Below are 19559 nucleotides of genomic sequence, written 5' to 3'. Positions count from 1 at the left end.
GCAAAAAGTAAAAAGAGAAGGAAATACAATCCGTGTGGTTTCAAAACTTCCTAGAGTTCAGTAAAAACTCCTTTTTAACTATTCCTTTTGGTGGGACTTCACATAACACAACACAGCAGACCCTGGCTGCTGGCTGCAGGTACCTTCTGATCTGAGTGCACACGGCCCTCCATATAAATCAGCATTACCTCATTTCCACCTAGCTAAACTTGGTCGAAAACCTCCCTCTGCTGGTTGAATATAGAGCTGTTAAAATGTACTAAAACTGTTGTAAAAAGATGCAATGTGTTGCCTAGTATATACATCACAAGTGTAATCGATCATAAACGCAACTACATGCAAAATAACACGCACAATAGTCGGTATTTTCGCAGTTTAACGGCTCAGTTTGCTTACCTTCCATGTCGAACTCGATTTCCCATGAGCCTCCAGGCGGGAGCGTGAACAGTGACGTCAATTTAAGTCGACTGTCAAGCGCACAGCTGACAAACTGACCTGATGCACGATACAAGTCTCAATTTTAGTGCATGCAGTCGTATTTACTGTTACTGATACTTTCAGTCTGAAATGTATCTCTTAGTTTATGTGGCCGAAGCTTTTTTTTTACTCTTCATTTAGTCGATTACTCCGCTTTTAGACGAGCTTGTGTTGTTGCTGGAAAGCTATCTACAACTAGTTCAAAATGAGTATTCCAGCTCTAAATAACACCGGCGTGGTCTACAGACGGATCTTATCACAGTTTCCACAGGACATTAGTTTAGCTTTTGCTTATGGATCTGGCGTTTTCAAACAACAAGGCACCAACCAAGGTCAAATGGGGGTAAGTGACATTACTGTGAACTCTGATCACAACATTAAACTTGCACTGGCTACAGGCTATCTAGCATGCCAATGCTTAAATAAATGTTCGACTAATAGTCCATTTTCAGTGAAGGAGACACTTATCTCTTGTGCTGTTGTATTTCCTGCACTCCATTTTTGTTGTTGTTATTGTCCCATGTTACAGGGCTTTGTGGGGTTTTAGCCTCACACACACACACACACACACACACACACACACACACACACACACACACACACAGTGAAATGTACATATTTGTAGGGGAAAGGTTCAAGGTTCTTTATTGTCAATCTGACATAGCTACAGAGTAATTATGCAGTTGAAAATCTTATGTCACAGGCTTCTCCAACAATGCAACATAATAACATAACATAATAACAATAAGAGCAAGAGCAATACAAAAATAATAATAGTTATAAAAATGAAATAAAGTTATGATGTGGAATAGTGCAGTATGAGTCTATATACAAGTTATTGGAATGATATATATATATTAGGTATTAGATACATACTACTGAGTAGCAGTTGAATGTTTGAAGTTGTTTCAACAGTTCAATTTTTTAACAGTCTCACTGCCCGCGGGAAGAAACTGTCTCCGAATCTTCTTGTCCTTGCCCGGATGCTGCGGTAACGTCTGCCAGACGGCAACAGAAAGAACAGTTTGTGGCTGGGGTGATGGGGGGTCTTTGATAATCCGTAGTGATTTCTTCCTGAGCCGCTGGGAGTAAAGGTCCTCCATGGATGGCAGCTCCGTCCTGGTGATGTGCTGTGCAGTTTTCACCACCCTCTGTAAAGCCTTACGATCGAGGTCGGTGCAGCTGCCGTACCAGGCCGTCATGCTGCCAGTGAGGATACTCTCTATCGTGCACCTGTAGAAGTTGCAGAGTATCTTGGAATCCATTTTGAACCTCCTCAACCTGCGGAGGAAGAAGAGCCGCTGTCGAGCTTTCTTGGTGATGGTGGTGGTGTGAAGAGACCATGTCAGGTCCTCAGTGATGTGGACCCCAAGGAACCTGAAGCTTTTGACTCTCTCCACCGTAGTCCCATTGATGGCGATGGGGGCGTGTCCCTCTCCCTGCTGCTTCCTGTAGTCCACAATCAGCTCCTTTGTTTTGCTGATGTTGAGATGGAGGTTGTTCTCCTGGCACCAAGATGTCAGGTTTTCGACCTCCTCTCTGTATGCCGTCTCGTCATCGTCTGTGATCTGGCCGATGACGGTCGTGTCATCAGCAAACTTCACGATGGTGTTGGAGCTGTGTGTGGCCACGCAGTCGTGGGTGAACAGGGAGTAGAGGAGAGGGCTGAGCATTTACATGAGGCATTTACATTTGAGGCTTAGTATATGTACCAAGTGTATGAAGTGATAAACATTGGTGGTGGTAGAATTTGCTCAGTTTTATTAATTTGCAAAACAGAACATGATTGGATCTCAATATGATTCCAATGAAAGATGATAAACTACAGTTCATGTTAGAGATGTATCTTAATTACTTAAACAACAAAATGTTATACAGTTGTGTTTACCTTTTAATGCTTTCAGAAAAACATGCTTGATTTTGTATTTGCTGTGGACGACCCAGTGACATGGCACACCATGAATCTGCTGCAGAATCGCAAACACTACTCCATCCTCAAGCTGCTCGGGCCAACAACCATCAGCTCCGTGCAAAATGACCATGGGGCGTCTGTATACTACAACACACTGGTGCCTGTGGACGGAAGGGTAAAGGACTTCTCTAGCTTTATAATTTAATGTTTTTTTCTGCACCAACGCTACAGTCCACAATGACGTTTTTTTCTCATGTAGAAGCTGTCCAGATGTTGTTAATAATAATTTCTCCATATGTGTGTCATAAGCAGTCATGTTTTTGTGTTTGGTCGGATTTAAGTGTTTGATTTAAGCAGCAGAAGGTTTTTAGCAGAAATAATTATCTTCTATTTTTTATTTCAAATAGCTTTATTTGACCATAATGACATACAGCATTGCCAAAGCTTTGTACAATCTTCATGAATAAATAATCTAACCAAAATCGGCTGAGTATAAAGCATATCAGGAAAGAATACATAAAAATAACATGCATTTGCTTTTCCTCCACATCCTGAAACTGTATTCAAGGTTGTTGTGTTGTTGTTGTTGTCTAGCTAGACTTTGTTAACTTTAATAAACTTCTCCTCGTCCTTTTAGATCATCAAATATGGTGTGATAGGTACAGAGTGCCTCATAGATGACCTGATGCACTGGAAGACCATGTATGTTGCTGGACGACTTCACAAACCAGTCAGTATCATGAATCATTTTCTTTGACAAAAGTTAATTAAAATAACAGTTAAATGTTCATTTCATTAAAGAATTCCTGACAGACATTTTCACATTTGAATACCTATTCCAGTTTAATCTTCAGGTGTTGCATACGTGTGTTTTATGTTTGCATCCATGAACATGTGTGTCTTTGTGTACCCACGCAGGTGAAAATGCTGCTGCAGAATGAGAATGGAAAGCTCCGTGCTGCTCTGGTGGCCAACCTGAAGAGTGCTGTGACAGCCTCCTTCCTCATGCTGCCAGAGAGCTTCACTGAGGAGGACCTCTTCATGCAGATAGCTGGGCTCTCTTATGCTGGTAACCTGCTCGTACTACGACAAAAGCTGGAAGAAGATTAAACACATACACATTCATAAAATGCATACAGGCTTCGACACAAGATGACCAAATCAGTTGTATTACTTATACAGAGAAGAGGAGTCCAGACAGAGATGTGCAACTAAGTTAACTTTTCTAATTCTCTCTCACTTGCACACACACTTATTACTGTTGTTATAAAAAAAACTGATAATTATATCCGGTTTCTTTTGGCTTTTTGATATTAATGCAAGTACAGTGCCCTCAGCAGGGTTCTGAATCAGTTGACTGGTGTATCTATAACATTTATAAGACTGATGGTTCTATTTCCCACAACTAATGTGGTTGATTTGTACAGATAATGTGACAGTTAATGTTGCTCCTATAAAATATTTACATGCTAAGAATGTGCTTACAAAGGGAGTGTTACCATATAGATTCATGAGTTACAGAAGCAGAAGGTAAAGTAATGAACGTGGATCACTCCATTTTTTTTAAACTGGAAACTGAACACCAGATGTTTAATATCTCAGCGTGTGTTACAGCCATGCTCCTGAAACACCCTCTGGGGATCAATAAAAGCTTATCTTATCTCATCTTAGTACAGCGTGGAGTAGATTAAAACTGTAAAGTATTTAACGCTTAAGGGAAAACATTTTGTCTGTGCCTTCTCAGGGGATTTTAGAATGGTGATCGGAGAAGATAAATCCAAGGTGGCCAATATCGTCAAAGACAACATTCAGCACTTCCGGATTCTGTACAGCAACATCCTACGGGACTGCCCTCAAGTGGTGTACAGATCTCAACAAGGGCAACTGGAGGTAAAGAATGTCACACACAAATGCGCTGACCTATCACACTTTAATCATCTCACCTGATATGTGAGCAACAATGTGCTTTGTCTTCAGTTTTTCCTTGTTTAAAATGCCTGTCTCAAATATCCATGTGAATAGCTACTCTTACGGTTAATTCTTCATAATAATCTTTTGTGAATTTTCAAGGCATTTGATGTATAAACCGAGATTTAATACCAACTTGACAGAATGCATTTTAAATGTAATAATGTGATATTTTAGAAACTCTTGCTGATCTGTTACAGAACTATTTGCAAAAACATACAGGCTGTCATTATTGTCATAAAATGCTTCCCTTTACTATCTTAAAAAATATATTATTCCTGCCTTTTCAGTGAAAATAGGAACAAAGCTTTGACCTGAGTTGTACAAGGTGTTGTCAAAGACTTGGCAGTAAACTCTGAATAGGGTATAACCTGTGGGACTTACTGTGTTAATGAGTATTACATGGGAGATGTGTGTACGTGTCTGTGTTTGCACATTTATTGGCATGAGTACATATTTCTCTTCATGTTATTGGTGTAAGGTTTCATCTTATTTTCATTTTTTTTTTTAAGTTTGCCACCACTCCTCGTTTTACCAAGTAAATACTGATCACACCAACCTGGAAAAACAGGAATGAGTGGTTAGGAGGGTTTAAAGTGTGTGAGTAACACAACTTGCACAGTGAACAACAATGCTTCCATGCACAAACCAACTCTAAACTTTGTCCAGTGATGTTTCAGACTACTGGCAGTGTATTATCTCAAATATTTCTCTCTGTCATGCATCTTGTTGCAAGGCTGTGATGTTTTAATTGTTGAGTATTTAAAGTTTCTCCCACTCCAATCATTTCTACTAAACATGGTAGATTATCTTGATATGCATTAAAGGTAGGGTAGGTAAGTTTGAGAAACCGGCTCGAGATCGCTAGAGTTTGAAAATACACAACCGGAGAAAATCTGCCACTTCCTTACAGAGCCCCTCCTCCAACACACGAACGCGCACATGACCAATGAGGGCACGAGATAAGTTTGTGCACAGATGGAAGGCTGACAGGCAGGTAGGCCATCCAGTTATTTTAGCCGGGCCGGCTAAAATGATTGGTCGTACTTTTTACAGTATTACGGCTTCCACAGATGACATTTTTTTTATGGATTTTTTGTCAAAGCACTTAAGATATTCATTGCTATCGGGATGTTAAGAGCATTCCATGGAATATAACAAAAAGTGTATCTCGAGCCGGTTTCTCAAACTTACCTACCCTACCTTTAATACCTGCAATAACAATGCACTCTGGTTATCGGTCTACATTTTTGTTGACTCCTCACAAGAGACCTGTGGATGTGATAGTTGGGATTGTGCTGCCAGTGTTAATTTATACCGCCAAGAAGTAACGTTGTCTGGCTGATTTATCAAGTTACTGTCAGTAGGATTAAGAAAAAACTACTGGCCATATTTTAATTAAACTTGCTAAAAAGGTCAAAGGAAGAACCAATAACCTTTTGGAGCGGATGTGAATAACTTGACAGGTGCATTTATTATGTTTCACTTATTGCTAGGGAATTTGTGCTGCTTTCATGTTGTGTTGGATACAAACCCCTCAAGTTTACAACTACAATAACACGTTGTTTAAACGCTCCAAGCAATAGAATACAAAAAATAACCTTTGTAACATTCCTGTTGTATCCACTTTGCTCACGAAGACCTGGTCTGAACTCTCTGGCTGCCATTCAAGTTTATTCTTTTTTTTTTGTTGTGCCTGCAGGTTGACAAAAGCCCAGAGGGTCAGTTTATCCAGCTAATGGCATTGCCTCGGACCCTTCAGCAAAGGATTACAAAGCTGGTCGATCCTCCGGGGAAAAACCGAGATGTGGAGGAGATCCTGCTGCAGGTGGCTCAGGACCCGGACTGCGGAGCTGTCGTTCAACAAGGTTCGGACTAGAGAATTAGTTATGGATGTAGAAAAGAGAGAGGGGCAAGCAGGCAGAGAAAGAAAGAGAATTATACTTAGGATGTTTCATTAAAATTCACTAAATGCTACAGATAAAGGGTGATATCATGTGTGGTGAATATTAAATAAGGTAGGATTAGGCTACAAATGAATAATATGTTTTTGCTTCTTCTCAGGTATCTCATCTATAGTGAAAACCTCCAGTATAACACAGAGTATCAAAGGGATTGCTACAGCTGGTAAGCACTCATGGTTTAAGGAATACACTTATTTATTTGCATGCCCAGAGTTACAGAAGAAGATAAATAGTACTCTCATGTTTGTATGCTAACATTGGAGCTAAAACACTTAGCTTAGAATAAAGACAGCACACCTGGCTCTGTCGAAAGGTAACAAATTCACTTTCAAGTTCAAGGTTCAAGGTTCAAGGTTCTTTATTGTCAATCTGACATAGCTACAGAGTAATTATGTAGTTGAAAATCTTATGTCACAGGCTTCTCCAACAATGCAACATAATAACGTAATAACATAATAACAATAAGAGCACAAACATTTGTTTAATATGTATGAAATATGTGTTCAAGTAACAATTAATAGTTTTAATAGGTGATGGAAAGTGTATTTTATTACGTTTGGACATAATTAGGCTAGTTTTGTACTCCTTTACACAGTCTTTGTGTTAAGCTAACAGGTTGCAGGCTAGCTTAATATCTGCTGTACAGATACAAGAAGGTTGTCAATCTAAGCATCTAACTCTCGGCAATAAAACATTTCTAATGTCAAGATGTCTTCCACTATGTATTAACAATAGTTTTAATATAGTGTACTTTAATGTGTTTGTTAAAGTTAAGTGTACTGCATGTCCTCCACAGGCTTATGGAAGACGGTGTCGTACAGCTCCAAGAAGCTGATGAAGATGTGGAAGGGCTGGAGAAGGAAGCCTTCAGTCTCACAGATGTCCTGATACTGTCTGTTCGCCAGTTGTTTCTCTATAAACTGTCCGCACAACAACGAACTTCCATCCTTCCATTTTTACCCTGACACACTGCTGAAAGAATCACACACTTACCTCCTGTTATATCACCTTATAGCCTCCATGAAGGGGATCACTGAGCGAGTCTGTGTTTGAAAAGTGTAGACTAACTGCCCTTTATCATGCAATACATAGAAGTTGTATGAACAAAGGGTGACATTTCAAGAGCCTGTCTGAATTAGGGCTGACATTTAATGTTTCTACAGATTGAACCTTTCCGCATAATGACTCTTTTGAAATATGGTATAGTGTAAGATCCATTTTCTGTGTGGACAGCCATATGATGGGCAGCTTGGAGATTAAAAAGATATCTATGTGGGTCACTTTCATCTTTTGCAGAGAGAGGGCTTTATTGAACTGTCTACAGATGTGGGCACTCACTTTTTATCCTAAACTAACTCCAAAGATCTCCAATCTTTCATTACTTCACTGCCACCTTGCTATAAGCTGGGCATTAAGACAACAGGAGGTCTTTAATGCGGAAATTCTGATTACTTTCCCTCCTGATAACTTGCTGTGGTCTTTGAAATATGAATTTAATAAAACATTTATTAGATATCAATTAGCATGACTCTGTTCTTAGTAGGTTTTAGTGTTTTATTTTAATGTATTAAAGCACATTGCAAGGACTAGTTACAGAGGGTTTGTGGATTCAATTCTGAACATCATATCTTGTATGTTTTGAAACGTCATCAACATCTACTTCATAAGGATTGCCTGTCATATATTATTCCTATTCCTCATTAGATTCTCTTGAATTACTCATTTTGGATTCCTGCTGTTATTAATTTAGAGCTAACTAGAGTGACATATTTGAAGTGAACAACAATTTTATACATTTATTTTGAGAACATTATTTTAGTATTTTCTTACTGTATAATAAAAAAGGTAACAATTAATTGGTCAAAATTGATCATATTCATAGACGTTTTTCACTACAGATATTTAGACTTCATAGCAAGAAAAGCACAGATGTAATTAATGACAATACTAATGACTGTATTGAATTTAGTGCAATTTAGGCATAATTCCCTGGTCTCAAACTGGAAAAAAGCTATCATTAGTGTCATAACTCATTGCTTTGAATACAAGACAGGTCTCCTAATGTATGTCGAAATTGGCCATTAAATTGGCCATTAAAAAAGATGTTCTTATAATCAGTGTTGTCATACTTATACACTGGCCTGCTTCATCCCATCACAATGCATCAGTATGCAAACAGCACCACTTCCTGTTACTTTTTTTCCACCTTTTAATTAGAAACTTTCGCATGAGTCATGCTTCACAACTGACTTCAGTTACGGACACATGAGTCATCTTTCAGGTACATTCCCTCAAATGATTGTGTCCTCTCTTTCACTGCATTTTTTAATGAATCTCTGTGTATTTACTAGGCCAAAAAACCTAAAACATAACATAAGATAAAATACCTCAGTGATGCATGATTAATATTCCACTTAAACACTAAATGGGATCATTCAACCTCTATTATGACCACTCTAGAATGTGAAATAAGTAATCAAACATTCAAAATATGTCTGCACTATAATATAAATGTAGTTGTGAGCAGATATTATTTCTTCATTAGCACCATTACATGACTGCATACAACTACAATATAGTGTATTACTTATCCATTTAATATTAATTATAAAAGCTAAGTATGGGGCTGAATATATGTGTGGTGTAAATGTTAACATTGACACAATCATTTATAATAGAATAGGCCTATGCAGTTTAAGAATTACAACTAAGGAAGATTAAAACAATAAACTGAAAGGTTGATGGTTAACTGACTGGCTTATAGCCTACATAAGTGACTTATACAGTGGCTGTTAAGGGAGGGAGCTCTCCTTAATCACCTGCTAAATGTTTCACCAGACTCCTGAGAGGTAAACAGTGACAGCAGCCTAACCTTCAGGGGACGTGATGCAATGCGTCATTAACATAATATATGCTGATATCATCGCTGCAGTGCTCCACCAATCAGCGCGCTTTACTTTCACCACCTGCTAGGAACTGAATTCCATCATTCCAGGCATTCCTGCCCTGCTCCCTCCTCCTCCTCCTCCCTCCTCCCTCCTCCACCACCTCCTCCTCTTCCTCGTTTAGCCTACAACCAAGTTTGTCCCGACAGCCCTCGTACTGCCCCGTGTAACCGCCGCTTTTTGTTTTGTGTCTCGTTGGAATATACGTCTTGTTTTTGTTTTCCTGTGTGGATACTATCATACTGGACGATACCAAAGTGGCGTTTGAAGGAGGTATGTGCTGCTTAACATGAAGTCTGACTGACTTGTTTCGGGTTTGTAGGGTGATAGTGCGCTCTTTTTCTTGAGTCCAACGCTACGAATTCAGTCCGTTTATTGTTGTGAAATAGTCAGCATGTGTATGGAGACAGCGTTGTAAACACATGGCTGGGATAATATCCGCCTCGTTTTACGAAGGTTGACATTTCATTCACGACGTGGAGCAGATTTGCGGGTTCCCTAACTTTCTCATGTCAGGAAACAACATGCTTTTCTCCAGGGATCTGGGGATTTGTGTCCCTTCTGTGGTTGTTGTGGAGAGGAGTCAAACTAATCACTGAATTAAGAAGCGATAGGTTTCTTTGGATAGATCTCAAAAGACCGAGGAAGCACTGAGTCAGGCTGATATAGATAGCCTACAGCACTGGTGGGAATAAAAGTGGACGCACTTGCTGCTAATAATAATAATCGCTTTCATTTTTGCCCGAGTCATGGTCCTATAAAAGTTTGTGGCGTTTCTTCGCGCGCACCAAGTAAACCGTGCGGTGTTGTGACGAGATGCAGGACAACAAACCTGGAACGTTTGCAGTTAAGTCTGAATTTGCAGTAGTAAGTTCGTATTGCTATCGTTCTCAAAACGCTTTTTTCCTGTAGAAATGAGGGAAAGGTATCTCAGGAATGCAGAAAGAGGGAAGAGAAGCGCGCTGAAGCGTTTTCTCCACAAATGCCTCTCATAGCACAGCTACACTGAAGGCTCAGCACTGAAGGACAAACAAATCCCCAAAAGTGCTAAAACAATTTGGAGGACAGAGTCTAACTTTCACAGGAAGGTCACAATTATTAAAACAAACTATACAGTAACAATGAACTAGTAACTAGTATTAATACCATTTAAAGGGAGCATTACTACAAATAAGTACAAGTTCTTCATTCAAACCCTAACCCTAAAGTACAATTGGAGAAGCATTATGCCAAGGTGTAATAAGTATAACAAGTTTAGTTTATTAATCCATTGGTTGTTCAACCGAATACTTATCCGCAACTATTTTTGATTATTGTGAAAGTCAATTTTTAAAACCCAAAATGTACTGATTCCAGCCTCTTGTCACATTGGCTCTGGAAAACTATTATGGTTATGATATTTTTCAGATGAATCGACTGAGAAATACATTGGTAAAATATCTCTGTGAAAATAATTGTTTCAAATGTTTTAGTCAGTTATTTAGTTTGTGCAAATCACATCAAATCAGGGAAGACTTCTACTTAGACCTTAGACATTAAGAACTGATCGGTTGACCGTATTTCGTTAAATGTTTAAAAAAAAAAAAAAAAGGCTATTTCTCAAACAATTTGGTGTCTACCAACACTCAGATATTGATTGATTCTGGTGTCTGAATGTGTTTAAAATGTTACAACTCGAGCTCTTAATAAACTGGCCTCTATCAGATATTAACTTTTTAATTGTTTAAGAGATGAAAGCCACACATGTTGACAGTGCCCTCCCCTCTGTCCCATAGGCATCCAAGCATGGAGACACCACTGGATGTTCTGTCAAGAGCAGCATCATTTGTTCATGCCAATGAAGAGGAAAGTAAGTTTTATCAGTTTTATCACTTCCTCCTATGTTTGTGTGTCTGCAGTTTTACTCCCATTCTGTCTTGCTGTGTAAAAGGTGCCCTGTGGACAAATGATTTCTGAGATTAGAGTTGCTATTGATAAAGTGTAACATTATGTTCACCCATAAGCCTCGGCTCTGTTTTCTGACATTAGACAATAGGCGTCTTTGTGCTGTGCAAGCTTGCAGTTGCAGATACACAGGCAAATAAGACCAACCGCCCTCAACTGCCATTAGCTTTAACTCAGCGGCTTGCTTGTGTTAACCTGCTTTCACTGGAATCAGGGTTGGGTAGATCTCTGTCTCATTATCTGTCTCCAACTCTGTGGCGCTGTCTGGTTGATCCCTCTCCATCTTTTCTCTTATTTTCTTCTCAGACCTCCTGTCTCTGTCTTCTTCTGGCTTTTCATTTCTTCTCTCCTAATCATGTCTATGGACTTGCTTGAAAAAAAATTCCTTCCGAGATTAAGAAGAAATGGCCAACCCTTATCAGCGGGCCTCTCCATAGCTGAGTAAAACACTTAAAGGTGGGGTAGGTAAGTTTGAGAAACCGGCTCGAGATACATTTTTTGTTATATTCCATGGAATGCTCTTAAAGGGCCCATGTCATGGCCATTTCCACTGATCATAATTACATTGTTGAGGTATACTAAAATAGATTTATACTGTGCAATTTTCCAAACTCACATTGGTTTCGCATACAGCATCTCTGTCAAGCATGTGTATTCAGCAGTATTCACTTTCTCCATTAAACGACTCGTTGGAGCTCTTGCCCCCCCCTCCCTGCGAGCCTAGTGTGCTCCGATTGGTCAGCTCGGCCACTCGTTCTGATTAGTCAACCACCAGAGAGGCTGCGCCCATGTCAGTGCTTTTCCCGGCTGCTCTCAGCGTAACATCAGTCTTATCATGGCGTCGGTACAGCGGTATATTTTATATACATATATATTTTTAACTGTTGTTATAGAAGAGTGTGACGGCCCCAGGGCCTTTGTCTTACGATGGGGTGGAGCTGAAGAGGCTAATCAGCACGATCACGGACACCTCCGGACACAGTCTCTCTCCAAAGCGGCTGCAGGAAGACTAACTCTGCGATCCTCTCAACCACCTATCTCTGCATTTACCACAATAAATGTGCCGTGGTTTTGTAAACTCGTGTATGTCTCCTTGTCTTTCCGTTGTGGCCTACGAGCTACTCTCATAACAAAGAGTAAGTTATTTTTACCCGTTATAAACTACTACTGTTTGATGAGAAATCAAATCATGGTTTGCTATATATGAATTCAGGGAAGAAAGGATAGGCCTACTAAGTATTTCCATTAAACTTTATTTTTAGAAATGTACAAAATGAACATAAATATACATATATACACACGGTATATCATTCATTCCTCCTCGCATCTTGCCTGCGCACAGTCGGTGCGGTGCCTTTTAGCACGAAGCCTCAGTAGTAGTCGAAGTCCCTTCCCCGTCATGGATTGTCCGCCAGGATCTGGCTGGACGAAATCAAATCACAAAATATTAGAGAAACTTAGTTGTTTTAGATTCGTTAGTAGTAGTTGTGTAATGAACAGCTTGCCTGCTAATATGCTAACCTAGCTTTGTTTACCTTGGTAGCTAACACGATATGAACGTTAGCTTGGAGGAAAGGCAACTATAATGCAGTGTAATAAAACAACTATGAACAAAAGCTAGTGGTTCATATTAGGCTAGCAATAACGTGTTTATAATTGCAATCGTATACGGGTATTCTGCTACCATACAATGTAACTTGCATGAATACATTGTTTTGCGCTAGCATACAGCTAGCCTCGTTAGCTACATGCAGTATATGTACGGTCACAATGTACGGTAAATCACAGTACAGTATACTGTATGAGTATTCCGTGTGTGTGACTGCAGACATTCTCCTGCCATGACAAACATGTAAGGCCATCTGCTGACATTGTAGTTGATATATTTAAACGCTAGCAACGTAGCATCACAAAAATGTTTTTCCGACCAAAACTAGCTCTAGCTCCGTGTGTTAGATCGCTACGCCAGCTATAATGTAATTACGTTTCGCGACTGACCGGCAAATCACCCGGAGTATACTGTCAATAGGTATTTTGTGTGTGAATGCAGACATTCTCCTGCTATGAGATACATGTATGCAAGGCCATCTGCTGATATTAGAGTTGATATATGGAAACTCTAGCAACTTAGTTAGCACAGTTAGCACTGTGTCAATGGCTTAGCAGTCCAACACAGTTTACACATTTAAACAGTCTTGTTTGATAAATACACAAATAACAATGCAAACTTACAGGTTGTATACCCAGATCTTCCCCTGCTCCAAACGGTCCAAACAAGCTGTGCATATCCGGCCTCAAACTGGGCAATGTTTTGGAAGCTTTCGTCTGTGAAATGCCGGTTCTTCGAACCTCTGGAGGAGGAACACGCCGCTGCTGGTGTGGCCATAGCTCTTCGGGATTGGTCCATTTCGTTCCGGGTACCGCATGACATCAGGCGGTACCCGGAAGAATCAAATGGGCAGTGACGTATCTCCAACGAGGCGTTTTGGGGAGGTATTTTCTGTGTTAGAGTTTTACTCGCTACAGGGTGTACTTTGAGGGTTTTGACTCTGCACACCGTTTACATGCATAAAAACCTTCATAACACACAAGGGGACGGGTAATAACCGGAAAAGCATGACATGGGAGCTTTAACATCCCGATAGCAATGAATATCTTAAGTGCTTTGACAAAAAATCCATAAAGAAATTTCATCTGTGGAAGCCGTAGTACTGTAAAAAGCACGACCAATCATTTTAGCCGGCCCGGCTAAAATAACTGGATGGCCTACCTGCCTGTCAGCCTTCCATCTGTGCACAAACTTATCTCGTGCCCTCATTGGTCATGTGCGCGTTCGTGTGTGTTGGAGGAGGGGCTGTGTAAGGAAGTGGGAGATTTTTTCTGGCTGTGTATTTTCAAATTCTAGCACACTCGAGCTGGTTTCTCCAAAATGACCTACCCCACCTTTAACATTTAGTCGATGCCAAAGATAATTGATACGCAGTTGAGTTTTCTTTCTTTATAGTATTGTCTGATCTTAGCAGATTGTGTGTCATTGCTATCTGGCTGTGCATTACTTTATTTCTTTTTTTAATTTAGGAACATTTGTGTTCTTTTTTAAGTGGATTTGTTTGTAATGATGGAATTTGAAGCTACGAAAGCATCAGAGAGTACGATTAGAGTTTTTAAAGAAAACTCAATTAATGTACTGAACTTTAAAAAGAGAAATTAACATTAATATTAACAGCTGTGCATTTCTACCATCTCTTTAAGTCCCTCATTTAAAGTTGTCTGTCTTTTCGGAGTTGCATGATAATTGATTACCATGGGATAGTCAGTGTATACAAAGAGCAACGTGTTAGAAAATTGCTTGTTTAATGGTAGACTGGGAAAATTAAGAAAGGGCTCCAGCTGTAACGTCTCCCATGTCATCGTTTTGTTCCCATAATACTTCAGCTTAAATGAGCTGAATATCAGCTTCCTTGCACTTTTGAGCGGAATGGCATGGGATCTCTCCTCCCCTCCTCCCCTGCTCCCTCGCTCCCCTGCAGTGTTATTGTTTTTTCCTCTGCGCTGATGTCACTTTTTGTTGTGGGTCGTGCATGGCCTCTTTGTCCAAAGACAATGCACTCGACCTGTTTCCACAATAGTGCGGGACAAATGGGTGAGCCAGCCAACCTACTAACCAACCTGCTAGTCTGCCAAACTAGCAACCAGGCCAACAGGCTGTTGAGTCAATAACCTCTGCCTACCTGTCTGCATTATGAGCAGCCTCTGGATTGCCTGTGCAGCTCTTTATACCAGAGCAAGAACAGGGAGAGGCTTCTGCCTTCATAACAGCCGCTCAAACTCAGGAAGACCAAGTGGGGCTTGTCAGGGCCGGTACTCACAAACATTTAGAGCTTGAGACGCACTACTGCAGATAACCCATCAATATAAATTGGAAATTAATTACACAAATTCTGTCTTGAGGGAAATTGAATTACAGTTCATGAATAATGGATTGATACGCCAAAGTTGTCTTTTTGGCTTTAAAGTGGAAAATATACTACAGTACTCTACCAAAATAGAATTGTTAGCCTCAGCCCGGATAAATTGAGACTGCTTATCTTTAATAAAAACTCTGTCTGTGTTTATTAGAGTTTGTACTTTTTAAAACCTTCCGGATTTTTTCAGTTTTAACATACCGAAGCAAACACAATACTTAACAAGGTATGCCTCATTACTTTAAAGTCTAGTTTCATACGCAAGAATCAGGGATAAAAATACCTCGTCACTTCATGTGCACGATTTTCAGGTAGTGAAATAATATAAGAAATATTTGTATTTAATATTTAATATTCTCCTACAAAGACTACAGTATCAGTCAGTTCTTTGTCAGTTTATTTTGTATTAGATAGATGAGTACCCTCCACTTCATACTAACGCCGTTTTGCACACACACACATTTACACACACATACTGCTGTCTGTGAGCTTCCAGTCGGAGGTCTGTGAACAACAGCAATCACAGGTCTTAAGTCAAATTGTCCTGACCTTGAATACACAGTAATTACACACAAACTAAAAAAGCAGTGAAGTAGTCCTTGCCTTATATTTAATGGTGAATGTGGAAAATGCTTAATACCTTCCGCCACCCCTCCATAGCAATTTTGGTGGATATTTGGAAGATCTTGCAGTGCGCTCCACCCTTCCTGGAAGCAAACCTGTATTTGAGATCACATTTTCAAACAGTCTGGGTTGCACTGCAGCCAAGCTCAGAGCCTGTTGTGTCTTTGTTTGCAACTCTATTTTGTTGTTGTTGAATAAAGCAGTTTTAGTGTAATTTCTTTGATTTGAATATACATTTGGAGACACGACCAGTCAGCTTACCGTAACTCTGCTTGTTCAAGGTTCAAGGTTCAAGGTTCTTTATTGTCAATCTGACATAGCTACAGAGTAATTATGTAGTTGAAAATCTTATGTCACAGGCTGAGGTTGGGTCTTGGATGTGAGATCAAAGCCAGTCTTTCCAAACAGGGCCGGTGGTTTAGGGCCGGACTAGATGGAATATGGACTTTTTGTTTCTGACAGGAACTACAGTAAAAGAGTCACTGGTGCCAAGAGAAGAAGGTTGGCTAAGATGTGTACAGTACCCTCTGCTCTACTTCGGCACATGCAGAGACACACATGCTGCTAAATCCTGCTTGTTTGTTTGGAGAAAACATACACACACTTTACAGAATCCCCCCATTGTTACGGTTTCCATGGTTTATTTCCTTGCTCTTGTTGAAGGGAAGCAGTCTATTAAAACATACCATTTTACAATATTCTGTCACAATCTTGTGCTGAAGAACACTTTTAGTTGTGTATATATATTGCATATAGTGAACAAAATAATAGAAACACCTTACAGTAATTACTTTGTGATACAACAACGCCACAGAGTACATCTGTGAAACATTCAAAAAAGCCTTATTCAACATCTATTTTAGAAAGTTGGCACATCCTGAGCTTAAAAGGTAATTCTTTGTAAGGCTGTATTGGTTGTGTGATGTGTGTCTTGGATTGCATCGCTTATTTCAAGATTGGCGTCTGGGTTGGTAATTTCGGTCTGTTTGTTGATCCACCACTTTGGCCCAGAACTTTGTTATCTCAACAATAATTTGACTGATGATAATCTGTGCAGAAATTGATGGTTGCCACGAGATTACAGTATACCTTTTTTCTCTGATGTTCCTCTGAATCTGACTCTCGTGACATCAGTAGGCCAACTTTGTTTTATATTTTTTCTGCCAAATATTTCAAAAGTAATTGTATATCCATGCAATCATGGATATCCTCAATGTAAGTTTTGTATGGATATGGATCACTGCAAGCTTGGATAATCAGATGTTTAGTATTTAAGGGTGGTGTTAGGCAGCAGTAGAAACTAGTCAGAGCTTGTTGATGCTCGGTAGTGTATAGTCAGATCAACACTGAAAGTGTAATTGGAGAGCTTGCATCATGGCATTTTGTCAAAACCTTGCTGGAGGCTAGCAGTATTCTCAGTGGGAGGTAATTTGACCAAGGACTCATGCATGTGGGTGTGATGGGTTGGGTTTTTTGGGTGTGTTTGGAGCTTTTTCCTACAAGGAGTGGGTTAGCCCTCCAGCATGTCCACGTTTCAGACAGATATTTCCCATTGCTTTTATGCCCCTTTCACACCAACGCAACTCCGGTTCAAGCTCCGTGCTAGAGCTTTTCTGGTTCAGAACCGGTTCTTCGGTTTAGCGCCGGCTCTTTTCACACCGCTCAGAGCCCGACTGGTGCTGCCGCTGCTGCGTCATGACGTCACAGTTTACGTCGCTGAGTTTCTCCCCAACGCCGGAGCTCACCTCACAACAACGGGCCGGGGACTGCGTTGCTTTTAATCATACGAAGCCAGATTAAATTAAATAACGACTTCTCCAACCTTATACTTTTCTCCAGAGTGCCGTGGTTCATTGTTTATTAATGTGTTTCAGCGGCATTTACCGACCGCTGCAGTGCTGGCCGGATGCTCTTCAACGGGAGTGTATTCTCCCGTTAGCTCCGGGTTAGCTCACACGGCTCTAAAGTATTCACTGTCTGACTGTCACACAAGCAGCTGATACATATCCCCAGTTCCCCTTAAGTGAATGTGTGTCAGTCTGAATTGACGCTGTTTGGTGTCAGTCTGAATTGACGCTGTTTGGCATCACAACGCTGTTATGAAAGTTTCTCTGGTATAACATGGGTGATGTTAGCATAGCAACCGAAGCTAAACTGACTACTTGCTAAGCAGTTTTCTACAGGCACTTTTTACCGACGTATTTTTCATTATGATTCTACTTGTGATAGTCGGACATGACAACCTGTGCAGCCCATGTATTGATTCCATCCGATAGCTGCTATAATAACAAACAAAACGTCTGCCTGCTCTCCACAATGATCAATAACAGCGAACGGATGGTCAAAGTAAACAGAATCACACGAAGCCTGGTTAGTGTTGCCTGACTTTATAAAGTGTGTTTTTTTTAACAAGTGTGTGGTTGCGTTCTAGTCACTTTGCTCAGCACTACTGCTTGTTACAACTTGTATTTTGCCGTACTCGCCTTAAGTGTTAGCTCAGGTTAATCTCGCCCCCCTCCGACGTAAGCGTGACGTATGCGGTTCTTGCTTCTAGACGGACAACTTTTTGGTGCTCGAAACGAACCGGATTCCGGAGCTATGACGCTGCTCCGCTGCGGTGTGAACAGGAAAACCCGGTGCTTTTCAAGCACCAGCACCGAACCGGCCCTGAAACACCGTTGGTGTGAAAGGGGTATTAGTGTAACATAACACAGGTGTTAAGGAACTAGACATAATGGCGTAAGCACACAGCTGGTGAGCAGAACACCTTCTCTGTAACTCATCATCCTCCCTGCAGGGCTTGTTGAGGTATTTTGAAGTTGAGAGGGCCTAAACTTTAACATATGGTGTGGTATTAGTTACCAATCTAGTAATAACAATAACAAGGTGAGCTTTGATGCAATTTAAACAGCCTAAACTCCTGTTTTTATAGGATTGAAGATTTATAGAATTAGTCTATTTAGCCATCGCTTAAACAATGTTATTGTAGGAACAATTTAATTTGCTTGGTCAAGTCAAGTAATTCACTTTTAAGTCCAATCCAGTCTCACGTCATTCCCTTTCTGTCAGGCTTAGCACATGTGGTACTTTTACCACTTAAAGACAGACATGAATAGTAGCAGCTGTAAGCAGCTCTAAAAAGTATACAAACATTTGAAGCAAAGTGACCCATTCGGACTTATTATCACTTGTCTTGTGCAAGTGTAAGTAGGGAAGTCTTGTCAGTTTTTTACACACAATTAAAATGAACTTTACTTTTTAACAGTCTTTCTTTTGCAGTAAAAATACAAGCTTCTTTGATCGCACTGACAATGCCTGAGAAGAAATCTACTGCAGCTCCCTCATGTTATTAATACATGTAATATGTGTTGCATCTGGCACTTAATGACAAATAGATAATACAATATATTGAATTGAAATGTCAGCAGCACGTCCTTCTGCATCTGCAAGGTTAGTCCCATGGCACAGCTAGACTACATATCAGTCCTTTTAACGTCCTCAGTTCTGTATTATGTCATCATGAATAAAAAATAATTAGTGACATTGTAGAGCACACTGACATTCAGTATGGTTGTGTATACGTGCTGTAGTTCGTGTGTGTGGCCTCAAATGTGTATGGATATGCAATAAAAGATGAAAATTGAGGTGTATGCATGCAAGACTACACACTCCATTGTCTCACACCACCGTGTTTTATTGCTCATTTTCCTATCAGCTCCCCAGTCAGTGCCTGTTGCTGTTTTATTGATAAATGAGGTAT

At 40.2% G+C, this 19559-nt stretch overlaps 2 protein-coding genes across 3 annotated transcripts in view; both read left to right on the top strand.

The window, feature by feature from the left end:
• The first annotated feature begins 455 nt into the window (after positions 1–455).
• Positions 456–7910, top strand: tamm41 (TAM41 mitochondrial translocator assembly and maintenance homolog). 2 transcript variants are annotated; one of them, XM_034139521.1, is made up of 8 exons: positions 456–820; positions 2382–2564; positions 3027–3119; positions 3308–3458; positions 4134–4279; positions 6060–6225; positions 6422–6484; positions 7118–7910. In XM_034139521.1, the coding sequence occupies exons 1-8, from the start codon at positions 683–685 to the stop codon at positions 7207–7209; spliced, it is 1032 nt and encodes a 343-aa protein (XP_033995412.1). In that variant the 5' UTR covers positions 456–682; the 3' UTR covers positions 7210–7910. The 2 variants fall into 2 exon arrangements, with proteins under 2 accessions (XP_033995412.1, XP_033995413.1); XM_034139522.1 differs by lacking the exons at positions 456–820; positions 2382–2564 and having other exon boundaries at positions 3027–3091.
• A 1486-nt stretch (positions 7911–9396) lies between these two features.
• Positions 9397–19559, top strand: part of vgll4b (vestigial-like family member 4b) — a 34961-nt gene continuing 24798 nt past the window's right edge. Inside the window, exons 1-2 of the mRNA XM_034138786.1 lie at positions 9397–9539; positions 11042–11115. Of these exons, the coding sequence (XP_033994677.1) occupies positions 11052–11115 (64 nt within the window). The 5' untranslated portion in view covers positions 9397–9539; positions 11042–11051. The remainder of the gene's footprint in view (positions 9540–11041; positions 11116–19559) is intronic.

The sequence above is a fragment of the Trematomus bernacchii genome, unplaced genomic scaffold (genome assembly GCF_902827165.1).
Source record: "Trematomus bernacchii unplaced genomic scaffold, fTreBer1.1, whole genome shotgun sequence".
Classification (NCBI taxonomy): domain Eukaryota; kingdom Metazoa; phylum Chordata; class Actinopteri; order Perciformes; family Nototheniidae; genus Trematomus; species Trematomus bernacchii.
This window is presented reverse-complemented; position numbering and strand designations above follow the sequence as displayed.

Excerpts from the sequence above, each read along its gene's own strand:
- tamm41 (XM_034139521.1), top strand. The coding sequence starts at position 683 with ATGAGTATTCCAGCTCTAAATAACACCGGCGTGGTCTACAGACGGATC. Across the intron at positions 821-2,381 it reads CCAACCAAGGTCAAATGGGG|AAAAACATGCTTGATTTTGT; the intron begins GTAAGTGACATT and ends TAATGCTTTCAG. Across the intron at positions 6,485-7,117 it reads CAAAGGGATTGCTACAGCTG|GCTTATGGAAGACGGTGTCG; the intron begins GTAAGCACTCAT and ends TGTCCTCCACAG.